Consider the following 19,605-nt stretch of genomic DNA (forward strand, 5'->3'; position numbering starts at 1 on the left):
AGGATGGAGAGAAAGGATTGGAAATGAAGTCTTCCACCTGTTAGACTAGTGCTCTAACTGTTCAGTTTTGGGATATTGTGATGTAGGGCTCCTTCAGTCTCTCCTGTTGAACCTGTTACACTGGATAAATAAATAAAGAGTGATTGAGCCAAAGAGAGAGAGAAAGACCCTATAGTTCAGTGGGTAGGACACCCAGCTGGAGAGTGGGAGACCCTGGGTCAAATGCCTCTTCTTCAATCAATCTTTCATTATTTATTTATCCACAGTGCAACAACTTCAACAGGTAAGACTGATGGAGCCCCACATCAGAATAGCTCAGCGGTCAGAGCACTCTCCTGAGACGTGGAAGGCCCCACTTCCAATCCTTTCTCCCACTCTGTGCTGCGGGGGGGAAATTGAAACTGGGGTCTCCCACATCCCAGACAAATACTCTAACCACTGCATACGCACGGACTCTGTGGGTGCTCCAGCCCTAAACACCCACTAAAAAAATTAGTGGGTGCTTAGCACCTACTGGCAACCAGCTCCCCCCCCAGCGCCTCCTGTCCACCAGCGGCCCCACCAATCAACTCCTCCCCCTCCCTCCCAGCCCCTCTCAACACCACAATCAGCTGTTCTGCGGAGTGCAGAAGGCACTAGGGGGAAAGGGTAGGAGTGGGGACGGGGCATGCTAGGGGAAGGGGGCAGAATTGGGCGGGAAGAGGTGGGGTGGAGCGGGGTTCGGAGCTTGGGCGAAGGGGTGGGGTAGGGGAGGGCCTGGAGTGGAGTGGGAGTGGGAAGAGGTGGGGTGGGGGCTTGGGAGAAGGGGTCAGTGTGGGTGGGGCCTGGGGCTGAACAGGGGGTTGGGCACCCCCGGGACCCAGAGGAAGCCAGTGCCTGTGAACCCTGGACTAAAAGTTAAAAGGTGGGCAGTGGCACCACCTCCTCCTCTGGCTGGAGTTTGAATGGAGTCCAATCTGGACAGTACCTTCTAAGCATGTCCACTGGATAAGTTCCACGGGCACGTTAGGTGGTTGAATGCCTGTCTTTCTTCCCCTGGTTTGTGAATCATTCGTGGGTCTAGGTGAAAGATAGGCATCCAGATGCCTAAAACGAGTCAGCAGTGCATGTGCCCAGAGGCAGAAACTTAGGGATCTAGGGAACTTTTATTTTGAAAAACTTAAGTGCCAAGTGAGTTTAGGCTCTTACAGGGTTTAGTGGGAATTTTGCACATCTCAGTGTGGGACTTAGGCATCTAAATATGGGTTTAGGCATCCAAGAGACTTCATGGATTCCACACTAAGACTATAAATATCAGATACTGCACTGAATTACCAGTTATAAATCAATGTAAATAAACCCTCTCTTACTCATATACTATTTTTGAAGGTGGAGCTGATTTTAGTTTTTCTAAAAGCAATAAAACTTTAATTATAAAACCTCATAAACTATTCTAATATTTCATTACTGTTCTTTTTCTCATGGTTGCATAAATCTATCTGCTGGCACTGGCATTAAATGTGTATGTCGGCAGATATGAGATTGTTCTCATGTAAAATATACAGAAAGACATTTTTGAATACATGCATCATGACAATTACATACTTCTTGAAATCTTGTCCTCTCTCTGCTTTCATGTCCTTGCCCTCTTCTGTTCTCCTCTTAACTATCAGGTGGCTCCTCCTGCATCCTTTTTGGAAGGACTTCCTTTACTTCGACTATGGGTTGTACTGAGCCCTGTGATTCATCCCCTCCTGATCTGAATTTGATCTCATTCGCTCACATGTCTTTAATTACCATCTTTAAGATGATGACTCATAGCTGTACCTCTAGTCTCCACTCCTGCTTTCTCTCCAGTCCAGTCCTACATCTCAACATGTCTCACTGACATCTCCTGAATATCTCACTGTCATCTTAAAATTAACATGGTCAAAATGGAACCCCTGATCTTTCCTGCCAAACCTCCTCCTCCTCCCTGCTTTCTGTCAGTGTTGACAAGGCTGCCATTCTCCCTGTCCCTCCAGATTTGAGCCCTCATAAAAGGATTTGTTTTAGCTCCTGCCTGTGGGCTCGGTCCCACAAATCCTTACTCAGATGAATAGCTTTGCTGTTCTGTGAAGAAATAGTCAATACGTAAGAATTATTATGTACATTGAGTTTGGTCTCAGTCCAGTTTCCAGTGGAAAAGTGCCTATATGAAAAAACTACATAGTTATAATAGTCACTAAATAGCACAATTGTCAGCTGTCTCGACAGGAAGACCAACGGCTAAATGGGCCTGGATATTGAACTACCCTTTCACCTCTGGAAGTGTTTCTTCCGGAACATGGAGAAGGTTCATTGGCCAAAAAGTATGGTGAACCTTACACTACTGATGGGATATGATCCCCATTCGGTGATCAAAGGATTGGGATCTCTAGTGTTGTCAGTCAGGCACATTTCACAAACACTGAATGCATACAAAGAAATAAAAAAATACATTATTGTGCTGTAGTTCTTTGCAGGAGTAAGGAGCTGTCATTTACAATCACTGACTTCATTATCTACACCATTACCTGAAAGGGGCTTTAAACCCAAAGCAGTTTCTGCAGCAGCTGCTTCTACTTGTGGATCTCTGTATTGGTCTAGCATGACTGGCTAGTATTAAAATGACATGAACGTTGAAAGTATATTAAGTCTTGTAAATGTAAACACATGCGGGTACTTGAATCCTAATGGGAAGAATTATCTCTTGTGGTTTTGGCAGATGGAACTTCGGTTTTAGAATTCATCACTTCTGGGTAAGCAAACGTGGTAAGAAACCTGGTTCAGCTTGCCCAGGGTTGGGTTTTTTGTACTGTAGTTTCAGCTGCAAAATTTGTGGCTTGGGATTTGGCAAATACTAATTTCCAGCAGTAGTAATTACCACTTTAGATAAGTGGTGGCTCTTAGGTCTTGTTGAGATGTTAACAAAGAATGATGGAAATAACGTTGATTCCATCCCTGAAGAAACCAGATGTTTAATTTATATCAATATCACAGGATTTGGCAACAGTAACCAAAATGCACAGGATCATATATTGACTAATTTAAAAGAATAGACTCATTTTAGAATGATTCCTGGGTAGTGGTGGAGGCCCTAATTCAGCAAAGTATTTACACATATGCGTAAAGGTAATCATTTGCCTAACACCCATTCAAATCAATGGGACTAGGATGTGCTTAAAGTTAAATACATACTTAAGTGCTTTCCTGACTTAGGGCTTCAATTCTTGTTGGTTTTTGAAGGCACTCAGCACCTCCCAAAGGCACTCATCATTTTTCAGGATTGGGCCCTTATCTGGGTAGTCTGCTATATGTGTAGAAAGTCTTCATACTCTTTTCCCTCTCTCACATTCTCTAGGCAACAAATAAAATTAGATCATATGTCTGCTGGTAAGGAGTTTAGACCACTACCCCAACCCCTCATCTCTGGCCCCACCCCAGAGCCCACACCCCCAGCCAGAGCTGTCATCCCCTCTCTCACCTCAATCCCCTGCCCCAGCCTCATGAAAATGAGCAAGTGAGAGAGGATGGGGGAGAGCAAGCAATGGAGAGAGGGAGGCTGGAGTGAGTGGGGAGCAGGGCCTCAGAGAAGGGGCAGGATAGGAGGTGGGGCAGGGGTGTTTTGGTTTTCTGCAAATAGTTGGCAACCCTATTTGATACCCCTTTCTTACCTTTTCCCATTCTGGGTCTATTACTTTGGGAACCCCTGTGCATGGAACTCACTCTCAAAGTCCTAGTTTTGCTACTACTGATCTTTAGAACGTGAAGATTTTGAATGATTAAAGCCTTTTTTATATATTATATTTAGACTTTATCAGTAATAAAACAATCCTTTGCATTTATCCAGTAGCTTGAATCATACAGATTTTTAATCTGTTCCCCATTTTTTCATTTAAATCTCTCCCTATAAACTCATTTCTATAGGATTTGCCTCTATTCAGATATTAATTAGAACCTCCAGATGGGTTCTTGCTACTGTCAGTTGAATTGTCTCATTAGACTGACCTCACACTTGGTAAAGGCGACTCACATCTGTTCATGTATTTATACCTGCTCCTGTATTTTCCACTCCATGCATCTGATGAAGTGGGTTCTAGCCACGAAAGCTTATGCCCAAATAAATTTGTTCGTCTCTAAGGTGCCACAAGGACTTCTCGTTGTTTTTGCTGATACAGACTAACACAGCTGCCACTCTGAAACCTGATCATATCACTGTAATCCTTGTCCTCCCGTATTGATATGGACACATTTCCTGTCTTAAACAGAAAGAAGCTCAAACTAGTTATTGAGTAATGAATGTGTGAGGTTACTGACAAACATGCATCCTTTTTTCAAGCATACTTTTCTAGAGCAGATAGCTTATGGATATCAGAAATGATTTTAGCTAGATCATTTGCAGGGCCGACTCCAGGGTTTTTGCCGCTCCAAGCAGCGAAGACAAAAAAAAAGGAAAAAAAAAGCCACAACTGCGATCAGCAGCAGCTCCACCATGCTGCTTTCTTCTTCGGCAGCACTTCAGCGGCAGGTCTTTCCCTCTGAGAGGGACTGAGGGACCCTCCGCCGAATTGTCGCAGAAGAACCCGATGTGCTGTCCCTTCCCCTTGGCTGCCCCAAGCACCTGCTTGCTGGGCTGGTGCCTGGAGCCGGCCCTGATCGTTTGATCACTTTAATGCAACTTTGTGTGTGTGGTTTCAGAACAAACCACGAGACATGGGAGTGATATGTAGCATTTTATTGTGGAGCTTTCCAACCAGTAGATGCTGAAAGATTAGAAGTTCATTCAATCTCTCTTTGGCAGCATGTCTTAATAGATACAGAGAAATTATGCAGTGGCATGTTTTCACCTGCCATGTATTTGGATTTTGTGCAGATGTTCTGTTACTTCAAAGGCAGCACATAGTATCTGGAAAAGTGACATAAAATATAGAAGCTTTGAGGGGAAAAATCACTTAAAATATAGCTTATATTTTAATCATGCTCTGTCTCTTGATTTATTAAAAAAAATCAGTGTTTTTTTGAATCCAATTATCTTTTAAGTTTTCTTTCTGAAGCTGAAACTGATAAAAGTTTCATACCAAAAGTTTTCAGGAAAAGGGTCATTGTTGATAAGTTTCTGAGCAGTTCTGATTGGATTTTTTTTTTCTGTAATGACAGAAATTTGTCTTACAAAGAAGCAAAAGAAATAATTTTTGGAACTTGAAGGAAAGTTGTTTACTTAAGAAAATCCTACTGATAGAGAATGACAGACTGTTTAAGGAAAGCTATACTGATTAGGTATTATATCTTATGGCCTGATCCTTCTTCTGTTGAAGTCAGTGGGATCAGAACTTTAGATAGTTAAATGTTTGCTAAGAATATATAATTATATTGAACTTTCAAAATTGTTTTTAGAAATAACAGTTGCTGTTTTAGGCCTCATTTCAGCAAGGCACTGAACCATGGGTCAAGTGCTTAATTATAGTGACATAGATGCCAGGGCTCAAGTGATTAGGTGCCGGAGCTATTGCAATTGTATTACTTTCCAAATTGATGCAGCAAGGCCCAGGTGCTGCGGGGGCTATGAACTGCCAAACCTAGAGATGCTGTGGCTGAACCCTGGCAAGCACTGGCATAAATTAAGCACTGCATGGGTCTAGCTTAATCATGTGAATAGTCCTGTTGACATCAAAATAGACTCATACTTACCTCCCATGCTGAATTCAGGCCTTAGTATTTCATTATGAATGTCTCTGTTGTGTCTCACTTACAGCTGCCATTTATTGTTACTTTCCCAGGAGCAGATGGAAGCTGATGGTATAGTCTGAGGAACAGCATTGCTTGAATTTATGAGAAAAGCAAAAGGCACTTAAACTGTGTAATTTGTATTGAAAAGTAATCAAACTCATCTTTACAATAATTTTTAACAGCAATGTATTTTTTTAAAAAATAAGGAAAAGACATTACCATATGGCATCTTTTGAAAATCTCATGCGTTTTCTTAGGCCATGGCTACACTGGAGAGTTTCAGCGCTGGTGATGGGGTTACAGCGCTGCAACTCACTCTGTGTCCACACTTACAAAGCACGGCCAGTGGAAAGTGGCCAGTGCAAAGTGGCTGTACACTTGGTCTGCTTGGAGTGTAGCGATTCCAGCGCTGGTGATGCAGCGCCGGTCATCAAGTGTGGACACCAAAAGTGCTTTTATTAGCCTCCAGGGTATTAGGAGGTATCCCAGCATACCTTTTCAGCCACTCTGCTCATCGTTTCACACTCCACTGCCCTGGGCTCAGGTGACCCGCCCTTTAAATGCCCCGGGAATTTTAAAATCCCCTTCCTGTTTGCTCAGCTAGGTGTGGAGTGCAATCAATCAATCAATCAATCAGTGACCATGCCTCCACGCCCCAAACGAGCCCCAGCGTGGAACACTTCTTAGCTGCAGGACCTCATCAGTGTTTGGGGTGAGGAAGCTGTGCAGTCACAGCTGCACTCCAGCCATAGAAATTATGATACCTGTGGGCAGATATCAAAGTCCTTGCTGCTAAGGGGCCAAGAACGGGACGCATTGCAGTGCAGGGTAAAAGTAAAGGAGCTGCGGAGTGCCTATTGCAAAGCCCGTGAGGGAAACCGCTGCTCAGGAGCTGCCCCCACGACCTGCCGTTTTTACAAGGAGCTGGATGCCATACTTGGGTGTGACCCCACTGCCAATCCGACGAGCACGATGGAGAGTTCAGAGCAGGGAGAAGAGGGGGAGGGTGTAGAGGAAGCCGAGAGTGAGGCTACTGGGGTGGAGGGAGACACCCCGGAGTCCCAGGAGGCATGCAGCCAGGAGCTCTTCTCAAGCCAGGAGGAGGCTAGCCAGTCGCAGCAGCTGGAACTTGTTGGTGAAGAGGAAGGAGAGGAGCATGTTCCCGGTAAGCAGATTTTATTTTTAGGATGGAAATGTTTTGTGAGAGGAGGGTGGGGGTTTTGGCTGCCTGCATGCATGCCTAAATGTGGAATAGCCCATTGATTTGCTCTATCACGTCTCTGTAATCGGCCTCGGTAATCTCTTCAAAAGTTGCAGCCAGAGCATGGGCAATGTGCTTGCGCAAGTTTATAGGGAGAGCCACCGTGGTCCTTGTCCCGGTCAGGCTAACTCGTCCGCGCCACTGTGCTGCGAGGGGTGGGGGAACCATTGCTGCACACAGGCAAGCTGCATAGGGGCCAGAGCAGAATCCACATTGCTGTAGAAGACCCTCCCTCTCTTCCCAGGTAACCCGCAGCAGTGATATATCTGGCAGTAGAAAATACTGTTGAAAATGTAGTGATGATTGTTCAGTGCAGGTCCCCAACTGTCTGCCCTCTGGTTTCCCCACTGCAGGTCCCCAACTGTCTGCCCTCTGCTTTCCCCACTGCTGGTCCCCAACTGTCTGCCCTCTGCTTTCCCCAATGCACAGAAACCCCAGCCCTCAGGCAGTTCCCCTTCCCAGGTGAAGTCGCGGCAGAAACACTCACCCCATTGCTCGCCATGCCTATGCCTTCGCTGCCGTGGCCTCTCTGTGCTATGTTAGGTAGTGGGAATGATGCTACAAAAAGTCTACAAACTCCTTCACTGTGATAATAAACAATGTAGCCTCTGTATTAAATGTTTCTATTTATATTTTTTTAAGTGTCCTTGAATAATCCAGCCCTATCACCGCCTGCGCGAAGATTACAGAACTTGAGGAAAAATCCTAGAAAATCAAAAGAAGATTTGATCAAAGCAGTTATGAATCAGTACGCCAGAGACAGTAAGAGGCTGCAGGACTGGAGAGAGAAAATGCATGAGTAGAGACAAACACAGAGCAGGAGAAAGGAATTGGCTACCAAGAAAAACACAAAGCAGCTGGTAAGCCTCCTGGCTTGCCAAACTGACTGTATGCAGTCTCTCGTAGCCATGCAGGCAGATCAGTACCGTGGTAACCCCCACCCCTCCCAATGCTCTCTCCCTTGTTCCCCACTGTTTTCACAAAACACCTTTCTCCAGCAGCCTGGTTCTTACCACCACCAACTGCCCCCAACACCTGTACGTTCACCTACCAGCCCTGATAACTACAACCCTTACCCTATGCACTCAACTCCCATCACGATGCAGCATATTAATCCTGAAGTGCAGCAGGCATTGAACAGCAATCCAAGCAGGACATATTCAAACCTCTGAATGTACAGTCCACCAGCCTACCCCCTGCCCTTTTATCTACTGTATTTTGAATAAATGATTTCTTGGCTTATAAAACATTTTTTATTATTGCAGAAAGTGATAAATACTGTACCCCAAGGGAAAAACGGGCACAGCAAAGGCACCAAACATTACTGTTGGCTTTCAGCCTCAAATTGCTCCCTTAAGGCATCCCTAATCCTTGAAGCCCTTTGCTGGGCCTCTCTAGTAGCCCTGCTCTCTGGCTGTGCAAATTCAGCCTCTAGGCGTCGAACCTTGAAGGTCCATTCCTCACTGAATCTTTCACCCTTCCCTTCACAAATATTATGGAGGGTACAGCACGCGGATATAACAGCGGCGATGCTGCTTTCCCCCAAATCTAGCTTCCCATAGAGACACCTCCAGCGCGCCTTTAAATGGCCAAAAGCACACTCCACAGTCATTCTGCACTGGCTCAGCCTGTAGTTGAACCGGTCCTTGCTCCTATCAAGCTTCCCTGTATACAGTTTCATGAGCCATGGCATTAAGGGGTAAGCGGGGTCTCCAAGGATCACAATGGGCATTTTGACGTCCCCTACTGTGATCTTGCGGTCTGGGAAAAAAGTCCCAGCCATCAGCTTCCTGAACAGGGCACTGTTCCGAAAGATGCGTGCATCATGCACTTTTCCAGGCCATCCTGAGTAAATGTCAGTGAAACGCCCACGGAGATCCACAAGCGCTTGGAGAACCACAGAGAAATACCCCTTCCGATTAATGTACTTGGATGCCAGGTGGGGTGGTGCCAGAATAGGAATATGCGTCCCATCTATTGCCCCTCCACAGTTAGGGAAACTCATTTGTGCAAAGCCATCCACAATGTCTTGCATGTTCCCCAGAGTCACGGTTCTTCTTAGCAGGGTGCGATTAATGGCCGTGCAAACTTGCATCAACACTATTCCAACGGTCGACTTTCCCACTCCAAACTGGTTCGCCACCGATCGGTAGCTGTCTGGAGTTGCCAGCTTCCAGACTGCAATAGCCACCCGCTTCTCCACTGGCAGGGCAGCTCTCAATCTCGTGTCCCTGCGCTGCAGGGTAGGGACGAGCTCAGCACACAGTCCCATGAAAGTGGCTTTTCTCATCTGAAAGTTCTGCAGCCACTGCTCGTCATCCCAGGCTTGCAGGACGATGTGATCCCACCACTCAGTGCTCGTTTCCCGAGCCCAAAGGCGCCGTTCCACGGTGCTGAGCACGTCCATTACTGCCACAAGCAATTTAGTGTCTTGCACGTCAGGCGAATCAATATCATCATCTGACTCCTCCCTGTCACTTTGCAGCTGAAGGAATAGCTCCACTGCCATGCGTGATGTGCTGGCAAGATTCATCAGCAAGGTCCTCAGCAGCTCGGGCTCCATTTGTAACAGAAATCGTGCTGCAGACTCACAATGGCGCCAGACTGCTTGGAATGTGTAGCAAAGCACCACGGGGCGTTGGAAGAGGAAGCGGAAAGACCCACACCCTTCCGTCCCCTTCCCATAAGCCACAGTGCCAAAATGGGACGAGGTGCTCTGTGGGATAGCTGCCCACAATGCACCACTCCCAACAGTGCTGCAAATGTGGCCACACTGCAGCGCTGGCCCTGCACAGCTGTACGAACACAGCTGTAACTCCCAGCGCTTCACAAATGTAAGTGTAGCCATACCCTTAGGGCATTCAAATGCTGAACTTCATTTTCAGTGTGTCATGCTATTGTTAAGGTAGTGGCTTCCTCTTTGTTAATTATTCTTTCAGTTGTATGTAAGATCCAATTCTCCATTGTCCTGCACCTTGTGTGGTCAGTTACACCTGTTCAAAGTGGATACAATAAGTTATCATTTTGGCTGGGTAGCATTTTACACCTGCCACTTGCTCACTCTGCACTAGTGTAGAGAGCACTTGGTCATGCACTTGTTTGCAAAGTTGGTTGCAAAGCTTCATTTACATATGTGACAGTGGAGTTTTCCTTAAAATAGTGTGGAAAGATATGAACAGTCTTCTTGATAGTAGCATTTAAATGGTGTTTTCCTTTAAAAGATGTCTCAGGCCTTAATCTTTTGTTTGTATTTTTTTACTGACAAATATCATGTCCATAGTATGAAGTACTTTGTATTTTAATTTAACCTTTGGAATAAATGAAGACATTTCCAGGATGTACCTCATATTTAGTCTGTTGTCTACTGTAAAGTCTTGATTGAAGTTTCCTGTCATTTGGCTTTCCCAGGAATTGCTTCGTTTCCTCCAAAGTGCTCACAGTTAGGTTTCTTTTTTTTTTTTGAAAATCTGTTTTTGCTATAATGTTTGGGAGTACGCTTTTATTTTTTTATTGTTATTATTTTTTAAAGTCTTCTATGGTCTAACACGCTACATGTGTTTATAAAGATGCAGGAGGCGCCTTGAGGTCTTGGGGGGAGACTAGGCTCTATTAGGAGCTCTTCAAACTGTCTTTAGCCTCAGAGTACGTGGAATGTCATTCACATGACTGCTCCCTGTGTTCCTGGATATGCACATGGCTGTGGGAAGACTTGCTTCTGCAAGTTGTAAGGTTTACCATGGCACAAATTATGCAGATGTGTCAGTGCAGTGAGAGAGCTGGACAGTCCTTTCATCATCGAATGGAGCTAGAGAGAGCTACAAAGTAAATGTGAGATGCTGTTTTGACATTGTTTTTATGGATTTCATTGTGATTTTGCTTGACTGCATCATGATGATGCTGAGTGTCCGTGACACAAGTATTGCAATGGGATAATCAGAATGGGGCACAGTGATTAGTTTGTGGCTCTATTCATTGATTAATTGAATCTCCAGCCTTTCACTGTTGAATTCTGTTACTCTAACACATCCATGTAGTTAAGCATATGCTAGACTGAGCTACTTTGATACAGAAAAGATGGCATTTAGCATACTCACACTGCAGATTTTTCAGTGTGTTGGGCCATAGTGCCAAGTGGTATAGCTCCACTGAACTCACCAGCTGAGAATCTGCCCTGTTCTTTTTGTGGTCACTGAACTAGAAAACAATTTACTTTCTTGCTGTTCTACAAAGACAAGTTGTTAATGAATGTCAGTTCTATTTACTTGATTTTAAACAACTTAACAAGGTCTGCTGTTTACTTCCAGCATTACTTATGTTCACGTATATATGTATTTTGTTACCAGCTCTTCCATGTTGCTTACATCCTTATCAAGTTTGCAAATTCTCCTCGCCCAGATCTCTGGGTGTTAGAAAGATCAGTAGACTTTGGAAGAACCTATGCACCTTGGCAATATTTTGCTCGTGAGTATTAATTCTTGCATCCCTGCAGTTTTATAGGAGAGAGGTTTTAATCATTTGTAGAATTTAGAAACAAAAATCAACCTAGTGGTTTCCCTGAATAAAGTATGTTAACGTGAGATGTGTTTGGAAGGGTCTGGCATAACTGTTAACTAGTTATCTTCAGTAAAGCCCCATTCTTAGCATTCCTCAGCAAAATGAACATGACATGGTTTGAAAGTTTAGAATCTTTTTGATTAAATTAGCCCAGAGACATACACTCAAACAGGTTTTGTTGCCAGTAATTTTTCTTCCAAAGAACCATAAAAGGAACTGCTTTAGTAGTCCTCTCTACTGAGAGAAGTCTTTGATGAGGTAAATTTTCAAAGCAAGGCATACTGATTTAATCTGACAACTTTCATTTAAACTGGTAGAGAACACATTATTAAAACCCAATATAGTATTGCAAAAATGTAAAACTGCCCTTGGGATTTTTCCTTTTATCTTGTTTATGTCTTAACAGTGCCTTTCACCCCCTCAGGATTCCAGTCTTCTTTATAAACCTAAACTAGAATATATGTACAAGCACCCTACAATGCAGCCGTTTCTGTAGTGATATGGGGAAGCTGTTTCAGTGCATTGCCAAACACTAACAACAGTTTAGGACAGAAAGTGAAGAAGAATGTGTTCATTTACTTTTAATATTTTTCATTTTTCTATAGTAATATTTCTGTTTTCATACAGAGATGTAGTTTGATTCAGGGAGATAATCTATTAGAAAGCGTGAGGATAGTTCTTTATGGATTTATATTAGCACAATAATGCATGTTTAATATGTAAAAAAAATTGATTTCTTACTTTACTAGATTCTAAAGCAGACTGTTTGGAACATTTTGGAAAAAAAGTTAGTGCTCATATTAGGAGAGATGATGATGTTATTTGCACTACAGAGTATTCTCGAATTGTGCCTCTTGAAAATGGTGAGGTAAGTGCTTTTCAGAAGACTGGGAAATTTAATTTTTCACATTGGAAATAAACAGTGTTATACAGTGTTTGCTTATTAGTATGTTGTTCTGAAACATTTGCTATTTCAATAAAACCTGAACTTTTAAGCCAATTTTCAAACTTACGTGCCTATGTAAATCCATCAGGTATGTAAATCCATATTCAGGCATTTGAGAAAATGTCCTAACATTTATAGACATGCTGAACATTCACAACTCCCATTGAGAAGTGAGTGCTCAGAACCTCTGAAATTATGCCATTTGTTTAACTTCATGAATTAATTTAGGTGCCTTACTTTGGGCATCCAGGTATGAAAATTTTGGCTTTGTTTTCTGAGTAGTCACAATGACTGCAGTGGGTCTAATTGTATGAGAATTGCTGATGGAAGTAAAGGTTGCAGAATCAGACGTCTAAATTTCAGTGAGCAGTAACTCTATTTTAAAAAAAGAAAAAAGCTGTAAATGTATAATATAATATGTGTGTCTGTAAAAGCTAACACAGGACACACTGCTCTGGCTTAGCAAGATGCTTCTTACCACTAGGAAATATGATTTATATTCCCTTTATCCGAATGTTTATTAGTGGTTGCATTTATCATTCTTTCCAACATACACTTTTATTGGAGATAGGCCTGTGTCAGATCAAAATCCAAACTTCCTCATTATTCAGGGTTGTTGGAATTGAATGTTATGTGACAGGCCACTACAAAGAGAGGCTTGTGATGAAGCTTGCATCCAGATCCAAACTTCTTGAAAGTTCTGGGGTTTGGATCCAGTGTTCCCATTTTGATTCATAATGGTCTATGAACACTTCTGCAGAGTGGTCTGAAAACTTACAGAAAGATTAGCATTTTCTATTAAATTCTATGGATTTTTGGATTAATTTCTTTAGAACCTTGTTGCATCATCCCCTATTAAATGGTGTATGACTTTTTCTAAAGGAGTTGTGTTGTAATTGGAAACTTCAGTGATTCAATTTTATGTACTTACATGTTTCCAAGTGGCTACTATAAACTGTATCTGAAATCTGTTCAGTTATAAACAAATAAATAGCTTTTGCTCAGTTGTACACACACTCTGATTTGTTAATTTAGGGTTCATTTATGATTGCTGGGCTCCTGGCATCAATTTCTTTTTCATAATAAGAGCACTGAAGCATTTGTTTTGAATTATTATACAAACCTGCTCTTGCGTGGAGGGAAATTCTAAAGTAACATCATGTACTCACTTTCAAAAGTACATGAAGATACTCTCAGGCACTGTAGCTATTAACTGAAATTTATTCCAGGATTTTTTGTGCCTTAACCCAAAAATGAATGCATGTTGGTTAAAGGGCAATATCCTGAAGTTCTTACTTAGGTAAAACATCATTGGCTGTTAGTAATGTATTAGGATTGACTTATTGTTATTGGTTTCTGTAAAATTGCATGTATCTTTTCAGTACTTTCTGATGTAATCCATTCAAGACACATGAAGCCATTCTTATATGGATGTGTCACACGAGTAAATTGTGCCTGAAGTGAATGGGAATTTTTTTCAATATTCAGGTTTGCTGTGAATATCTTCATCATAATTTTCATAGAACCTGTGATTACTGGAGCATCCTGCTAAATCAGAGCGGAACGGCCTGTATTAGCATTTACAGACACTTATATTATATACTTAAAGCATTTCAATTTTGTTGTAAATAGAAGAGTTACTTCTCACTGAAATGTAGAGGCCTGAGTCTGTAACCTTACTCCCGTGAATACTAGACATGGTTAGAAACGAGCAATCTGCAAATTTTTGGATGCTTATATTATCGAAACCTGTGGATGACTCCACACTGCTAACGTTAACTGTTTGACAAAAAGATCTTTGCTCTTTTATTAGATTGTGGTATCCTTGGTAAATGGTCGTCCAGGAGCAAAAAACTTCACACATTCTCCCATACTTAGGGAATTTACCAAGGCAACAAACATCCGCTTGCGTTTTCTCAGAACCAATACCCTTCTTGGACACTTGATAGCCAAAGCTCAACGCGACCCCACTGTAACCCGCAGAGTAAGTAGCTTTTTTCACAAATGAATGTTGAACATTTGCCCTTCATTCCATTACAGTGAATGGAATGACACAAATGTCTTTAGTTTGCAAAACAAGAACAAAAAAAGATACGGTCCTGATGATCCCCTCCAGCTCCACTTGCAGAGGGAAGCTAGTGGGGACATATCAAAGTTGTGTGGTTTGTGTAGAGGGGAGTGTGGTGCTCTCTCAGGGCACCCAGAACTGTAATCTACTGTGTTTCCTCTCTGTGTTAGCAAAAGAGCTTTGCTGGAGCTTAAACTGTGTGACAACTCCCTGCCATGACAGTCTGTTGGCCTTGCCAGCAAACCCCTTGAGTCTCTGTCAGTCTAAACCTTGCCTTGCAGGTAACATCCTGTGAACCCCAGTTCCTGAGTTCCTCAGCGACATCTTTCTGCAGTGCCCAGTTGCTCTCAGTGGACACTCACAGAAATTAACCAAGTTCCTTGTCTTCAAAGAGACAGAATATACAACTACTTGTTAGTTCAGCTGGGGATGCATGCCTTAACTTTAATATAATAGCACTGAGATGGTTTATATTAAAAACTAAGAATAATTTTGTTAACCAAGAGAGATTTATGTGATACTAAGGAAGAGAAAAAGAGACGGGTATGCTTTCAAACAAAAGAAAAACACTTCTTAGTGCCAGAAATTGAATTCTAGCAAGTGATATCTTTGCCTATAACAGTTTCTCACTTACATCACATGACCAGCAACTCCAGCTCTTCAGGAGGATTCACCTTTCACATAATCAGAAGGTCCTATTCCCTTTATCCCCTAAGAGATAGATAACAAAATGTCTCATAAAAGATTGGTCACAGCCAACTTTGCTGTAAAGTGCTGCAAGGATTTTGGATGAGCAATATTCTACAAGACATGAATGTATCTAGTTAATTAAGTCAGATCTCTAGAATGCATGATATGATTTTATTTCATATGTAACCATTTGTTTCCAATACTTCTGCTTGCTATTATTTGAATCTCTTTGTTAAATGAACTTAATTTCACTATAAACATATATAAGTGCTGTGTGTTAGGAGAGCTGTGATCCAAGGTGAAACTCGTAAGCTGGGTTGTACTGCTTCTTTGGAAGCAGCCAATCTGTGAATACTGTGACTATCCAGTGGACAAGGGAGAAATTTGGATTGAGGGTTGGGGTGTGCCAGTTGCTAGCCTGTAGGGTGACAGGGAGTCCTGCAAGGTCTAGGGGGAAATGTTCGTACTGCCGATGGCTGGTGGAGTTGGGGAGCTGACCCATGGCAGGCACAGACAAGTTTTGCTCACACTAAGAGAAGATGGTAGCAAAGTGTGTTGAACCCTGGGTACCCCTGGGAAATTCCACAGCTTAGAAGTCCCTTGCCCATTCTGTGGGGAAATAAGAGAGGGGCAGACGCTCTGATGGAATAATCCATAAGAATCTCTATGCATTGGAATTTGTAGAGTTTCTTGATCCAGTGTGGTTATTTACCTATCAATTATACTGCAATAGATCCCAAAGGCCCCAGTCAGTACCATTTGGCTAGGGACTGTACAAAGACGTATGGGTCTCCTCAACAACAACAACAACAAAATCTTACCCATTCCAGTTGCTTGGCACATACATTATGTAAGATTGTAAGACTTAAGTGCAGCTGAAGGATTTTGTTTAAGATATTACTTACAGACTAAAATAAATGGAGTACTTGTTATGCTGCTTGCCAAACACCATAACTTCAGCCTAATGTAATCAAATAGTCTAATCTGATGGTGAGAGGTACATAAGGTAACATGTTTCATTAACTTGCTGACCAGGAGAGTGTCAAGGCTTTCCATATCAGATGCCCTTGAAAACTAGCAGTAGTTCAGCATTCTAGTAGAGAGTCATTGTGCTAAATCTATTGTATAAATCAAACCACGCCAGCCCATCCCCTTCCCTCTGTACAAACAACTGCCATACTTCCTCAAGTTATGCATTGATTTCATACGGTTGGAAATTATCTGCAGCACAAGCAGTGTGGTATTTGAATTCTGACAATTTGGGCATAACACTGTTAATCCAGTGTAATGCCACAAAGTAAGAAGAAACCAGAGATTGAGTTACAAGTAATCATTATGGAGCTAACACACAATGAGATACTGTCAGAGAAAGTGTCAGGGACCATTTTTAATTTTGACCAAGACACTGAAAGCACGGGGAGGATGTGTGTATGTGTGTGAAGAAGAAAAATAAACCACACTAGATGTGATTAGATGTGAATGTGTACATCCAAATAGAACTAGTCCAGGAAATAAAAATATGGACCGGATTCTCTGGTCTACTAAGGCCTGTTTATTGCACCTATCTAGCACAAAGTAGCCTGCAAGTAGCCAACCAGTGAAGGAGTCCCCCTATGCAGGGAGCACTCTGCCAGCCATCTCCCCTCCCTTGGCATAAGGAGAGGGAGAGGACATCTCGGGTGATGTGGGCTAGAGGAGAGGACACAGTGGAAGATAGCTCAGCTGTGCCTGGTATAAAGTAGAGCTGCCACTTTAACTTGCACGGGGGCCAGGCAGCTGAGGATCAGGGAGCTGCAACAGGCTCCCTGCAGCCTTCCCTTGCCACTGAGCAGAGTGGAGAGTCTGCTCTTAAGTTTCTTAAATGTACACAGAAGTTACTATAAATAGTGGTATTTACACTGAGTCAGTCCAAATAACTAAATTGGTATCTGCCCCTGCCTGGATGACTGCAGGGAGTGGTGATGAGATATGAAGCTTTTCAACTCTCGGTCACTAGTTCAAATCTAGGTCACATCAGTCATAATTGCAAGCAAGCAGGTGGGCTCAGTTCAGTTCCTAGAGTTCCCTTGGCACAATCCTAGCTCACCATCACAACTGGCAACATTGCTGGCACTTACATAGTAGAGAGGTCATCAACTTATTAGGAATGGAGATTGAACTATTACTGTCAGGGGCTGTGCTTCTAGAATTGGCCAAGACACTTTATAAGGACAGCATGGGGAACGGTGAAATACCACTGTCTGTGCGGTATCTGTTCAGTGGGTAACACTGACCTAGAGTGTGAAATGGCTTTGATTAATGAATCTGGGCCTGATCCTGCAACATGGATGTCAGTAGGAGTTTGGCTGTTGACTTCAGAAAAGCTGGATCTGGTCCTTTATGGATATGTTTGTTTAATATTCTGACAGGCAAGACTTAATGAGATAGTAATGATTTTCTGATGTTACTGTGGCTGCCATCCTACAGACAAAGGAAAGATGTACACATACCTCTTGATTTGTTTTACAGTATTACTACAGCATAAAGGACATCAGTATTGGTGGACGATGTGTTTGCAATGGTCATGCAGAAGTCTGTAATGCAAAAAGTGCTGAAAACCTGTACCAGTAAGTAAACTGAGCAGCATGCTCAATTCACAGACTATAAACCAATACACAGGTATTTTCAAATTACGATTTTTAATGATAAAATAAGAATGTCTTATAGTTTTCTATATAATGTTTTTAAAGCGAAAGCGTGGTAAGGCATATATGAAGATATGCTGAGAGGTATTCTGTGTTTATTAAGTTTAACAATAAAAGAGTGTGCATTAAGTCTTTTTAAAATTAAAATGAGGGTTTGCTAGACCTCAGTTGTTGGGTCACCTTAGTAAAAAGTTTGGGAACTGCTGTGTTAAACTCACCTCTTTTGGATACTGAGACCCTGCTGCAAGATCACCAATTTATTTCACATAAGCCATCAAACAGCCACATATAATACTTAGTCCTGCCATGAGGCAGGGGACCAGACTAGATGACCTCTCAAGGTCCCTTCCAGTCCTATGATTCTATAATGGGCTAGCTTCTCAGTGGAGTTACTCCAGCTTTACAGCAGAATAACTGAGATCAGAGTCAGATATCAGGACTTTTGGTCACTATGTTGAAAATCCCAACAGGAAAGTAAATGCACTAGATTGTATTACTAATCCCCTTGACCATTTATGTGATACCTTTTCTGACTAGAATTGGTGACTATAGTAATATCAAGGAAAATGCACAACCTTCTGTAGCAAGGGAAAAAACAATTCAAATATATATATTTGTGTAGATACCATTAAGTATTCCATAAGTGTCTTCATTAGTGTCACAGACTTTGAAGTGAGTGCTTACAGGACTGAGCCCTTAGATAGGCACTTGGATGAAGTCAAAATGAAAACAAAATTTTTCCTTTTGGAGGATGACTGTTAATTTTTATACTTTGGGTTATTTCTGATGCTCTAATAGTCCTTAGTTTGCATTATTTTTATGAACAAGATGATGTTCTGATCTTAGATATGTGAATGGGGCACTGTACTCACCGCTGGGTGGCACCCTCTTCTAGCAGTTCTGGGGATTAGCTCTGCCCAGTTCAGCACCCCTTTTCTTCTCTTCCATAGTTGCAGCTCTCCTCCTGTGCTATGGCTTCTTCATGACTCGGCCCTCCAGCCAGGTCATACTGATTTCCCCTTGTAGGAGAGTCTTTCAAAGTCTCTCTGCTCAAGCAGTATCAGGCAGTCCTCACACTTGCAGCCCTGACTATGTTATTCCTACAGTGACTCAAGTAGTCTCCCTGTTCACTCTGTAAGCAGTACCAGGAACCTAGGCCTGCCCTCTCCTCTGGGTTCCAGTCCAGGGCCCTACAGTGAGCAGTTAAGGTCCAGGTCTTCAGCAACCCTACTGCTCTCTTCCCTGGACAACTTCCTCCCATGCTTCTTTAAGCTTCTCCTTCACCAGCCTTCCTAGCCAGACCCCTCTTTCTTAGGCCTATTAGGTAAACCTTCCTTGTGGGTTTCTGTCTCCCCTTCCTTCTCCCTTACCTCAGGGATAGAAACTGCAGCTTCGTCCCTGCCACTTCTGATGCCAGCCTCCTGGTGTTATAGAAGTCCCATCTGTTCCCTCACAGGTGAGCTTCCTTCTAATTAGCACCCTCCACACAGCTTACATTTCCCCTTTTTGCAGTTTAATTGACTGATTAGGCTCACCTGGCCTAATTCAACTCTCTCAGAGCTGATGTGGGAAGGTCACCCCATCGTAGTATGTTATAAAGGTCTAATAATGTTTTTTTAGTGAAACATAATGAAAAATTGAGTCCAGAGTGTAACGGTAACAAACATTTTGCTAT

At 42.7% G+C, this 19,605-nt stretch overlaps 1 protein-coding gene across 1 annotated transcript in view; it reads left to right on the top strand.

Moving 5' to 3' along the window:
- LAMA3 (laminin subunit alpha 3) overlaps positions 1 to 19,605 on the top strand; it is a 198,997-nt gene that overhangs the window by 23,203 nt on the left and 156,189 nt on the right. The window contains exons 3-6 of the mRNA XM_050939774.1: positions 11,332 to 11,449; positions 12,292 to 12,410; positions 14,302 to 14,472; positions 17,755 to 17,852. Coding sequence (XP_050795731.1) covers positions 11,332 to 11,449; positions 12,292 to 12,410; positions 14,302 to 14,472; positions 17,755 to 17,852 — 506 coding nt within the window. The remainder of the gene's footprint in view (positions 1 to 11,331; positions 11,450 to 12,291; positions 12,411 to 14,301; positions 14,473 to 17,754; positions 17,853 to 19,605) is intronic.

Source organism: Gopherus flavomarginatus, chromosome 2 (assembly GCF_025201925.1).
Source record: "Gopherus flavomarginatus isolate rGopFla2 chromosome 2, rGopFla2.mat.asm, whole genome shotgun sequence".
NCBI lineage: Eukaryota > Metazoa > Chordata > Testudines > Testudinidae > Gopherus > Gopherus flavomarginatus.